The sequence below is a fragment of the Olea europaea genome, unplaced genomic scaffold (assembly GCF_002742605.1).
Source record: "Olea europaea var. sylvestris unplaced genomic scaffold, O_europaea_v1 scaffold1286, whole genome shotgun sequence".
In the NCBI taxonomy this organism is placed as follows: Eukaryota; Viridiplantae; Streptophyta; class Magnoliopsida; order Lamiales; family Oleaceae; genus Olea; species Olea europaea.
The window spans coordinates 25,930-28,364 of NW_019230316.1; the positions used below are offsets into that span (position 1 = coordinate 25,930).

General features: G+C 35.4%; 1 protein-coding gene across 1 annotated transcript; it reads left to right on the plus strand.

Annotated features, from left to right (window-relative positions):
- LOC111374757 (metallothionein-like protein type 2) lies at positions 1–918 on the plus strand. Its single transcript, XM_022997490.1, has 3 exons — positions 1–149; positions 381–461; positions 557–918. The coding sequence occupies exons 1-3, from the start codon at positions 85–87 to the stop codon at positions 654–656; spliced, it is 246 nt and encodes an 81-aa protein (XP_022853258.1). The 5' UTR covers positions 1–84; the 3' UTR covers positions 657–918.
- Positions 919–2,435: the final 1,517 nt, after the last annotated feature.

A 2,435-nucleotide genomic window follows, 5' to 3' on the forward strand; every position in this document is an offset into this window, starting at 1 on the left:
TGGTTCGCTTCAGAAATTATCTCGCAGAGTCTTAGCATGCTCTGTTAAAAAGAAACTTTGAAATTCACAGTTGAGGGGAAGAAAATGTCTTGCTGCAATGGAAACTGTGGGTGTGGCTCTGGCTGCAAATGCGGCAGTGGCTGCGGTGGGTAGGTCGTTTCTTCGCTTCATTAAGGATATTGCTACGTGTACGTCAAACTTTGCATGACGCCACGTGTCATTACATCATTTGTCAGTAATTTTTTATGTACCATTTTTATATATAAGTAGTAGAATCCTTCGATGAACCAGCCCATCGAGTATACGGACCTAGAAACATGGGTTCAAGATTAATTGACGCATGTTCATGCCATGATCAATTTTATATGTAATAACTGCAGATGTGGTAAGTACCCTGACTTGGGCTACTCTGAGGCTACAACCACTGAAACCCTTGTTCTTGGAGTTGCTCCCCACAACAAGTATGTATCGTCTTTTCAAGTTTTAATGTGAAATAATTAACTTTTGAGAAATTGTAAAATAATTAATTGGCTATTTATTTATTTATTTGATGCAGATACTTTGAGGGTTCCGAGTCTGAATTTGGGGTGACAGCTGCTGAGAACGGCTGCAAGTGCGGAACCAATTGCACTTGCGATCCATGTAACTGCAAATGAGCGGTGGTAAGACTTGAAGCAGAGAAGAAGATAATGGTTTTCTAGAAATAGTTTGTGGCTGTGTTTACAAGGAACGGATCATTATTAAGCTATCGTGTTGTGCAATAAACTAGCCATACGGGGTCATATATGTATTTGCTTCTTGTTTGTGGAAATTAAGGTAGTAGTGTAATATGAATGCCAATCTCTGCTTATCAATTGTCTAATTAATGTAATTTTGTTAAATTAATGGAAACTCCCATGGCTTGGGCATCGATGGATCTTTTTGGTATTCCAACATTTAGAACTACTTATTATTGGTAATTTTTCAATTAAAATAATTCGAGTCACATAATTACTCGAATTCAAACTATTGGTTCGGGTTGGAGATTCATTTTACTCATAATATGTTTCTAAATAAAATCTTGAATTTATAATATAAATTATCTTCTCAATATCTAACAATATATATATATATATATAAGAAATGAAATTGACAACTAATATATATTTCACACTTCTAATTCACTTTAAATATGCAATGCAATTGAATAGTATCAAGAATTTTGCTATTTGTACACTGGTATTTGCCCATGAGGGAGGAGCCCATGTCCAACCCTTGTTGGGCGGAAGGGGTGCGTGTACGTGTGGCACAATTGTAGCATTAAATGTCTATCTTATTAGCTTTCAATTTTTGTTGTGGCATCACCTGAAGAGGGGTTTGTAGGACGGGTAATCTTAAAGTGTGGCGAGTAGTGATTGCGAATGAAATTGATATAATTCAACTAAATAAATATTAATGAATCTGATTGATGAGGATATTTGCTATTTGGACTTTACAAAATTTTTCAAATTGGGCCTTGTAAACTTGCTATTTGTAGGGATAGCAACGGGATGGGTATGGGTCGGGGCGCCTTCCTCCACCCTAGTCCCACTAGATAGTTTCCCTCCCCATACCCGGGGACGGGGTGGGAGCAGGGAGGGGACGAGAGGCGAGGAGAGGGGCAAGGCGGGGCGGGGGGCCTCTACCCATTTATTGCCCCATTTTAATTTATTTTTTAATATATTTTAAATTTAGTGCCCTTTGTAATAATATAATATTTTGATAAACATTATGCCAATTCTCCTTACTCTGCTCAAAAGCTTTGGGAATTTGATTTTCTAACATAATCCTTGTTACACAACAACAAAGGAAGAGCTGTAGTAAAATTGAAGGAATTCATCAAGCAATATTTTGAATCGTTCAACATCAAATATCTTCTCAATCTTGAAATGAAAATCAAATCACCGATGCCAAAATAATTGTCTTTCACCATAACTTAAATCCACAAACAATACATTCACTCAACTAAAAATATGTCCAATATATTCTAATTGTGCAAATTATTGGATAAATTACGACGTAGCTTGAAGAGAAACATAGCATAATGCAACACTTCATGTTGTAGATCTTCAAGAGTTAACATCTTCTTCTGGAATGTCTATATCTGGCTCCTTAAAAATTGATGACTGAAGAAGTGTATTCGTTAGACAAATGATATGTCTAACTATTTATTACTCAAGTCCATTTAAAGGAAAATCAATTTACCTCCTCTTCAATATTCATGTCACTTAATTTTGTACAGCATCTAGAATATGATGTAGGTGATGAATGTTCTATCAAAAAATAAAACTAGTTAGTAATAAAGAAATAACATAAATAACAATTATAAAAAAAATGGATAGTTATATTTATCGTACCATGAATGTCAGACCATAACCAATCTTGAGTACACATTAAAGCTTCCCAAGTCTTTGAAT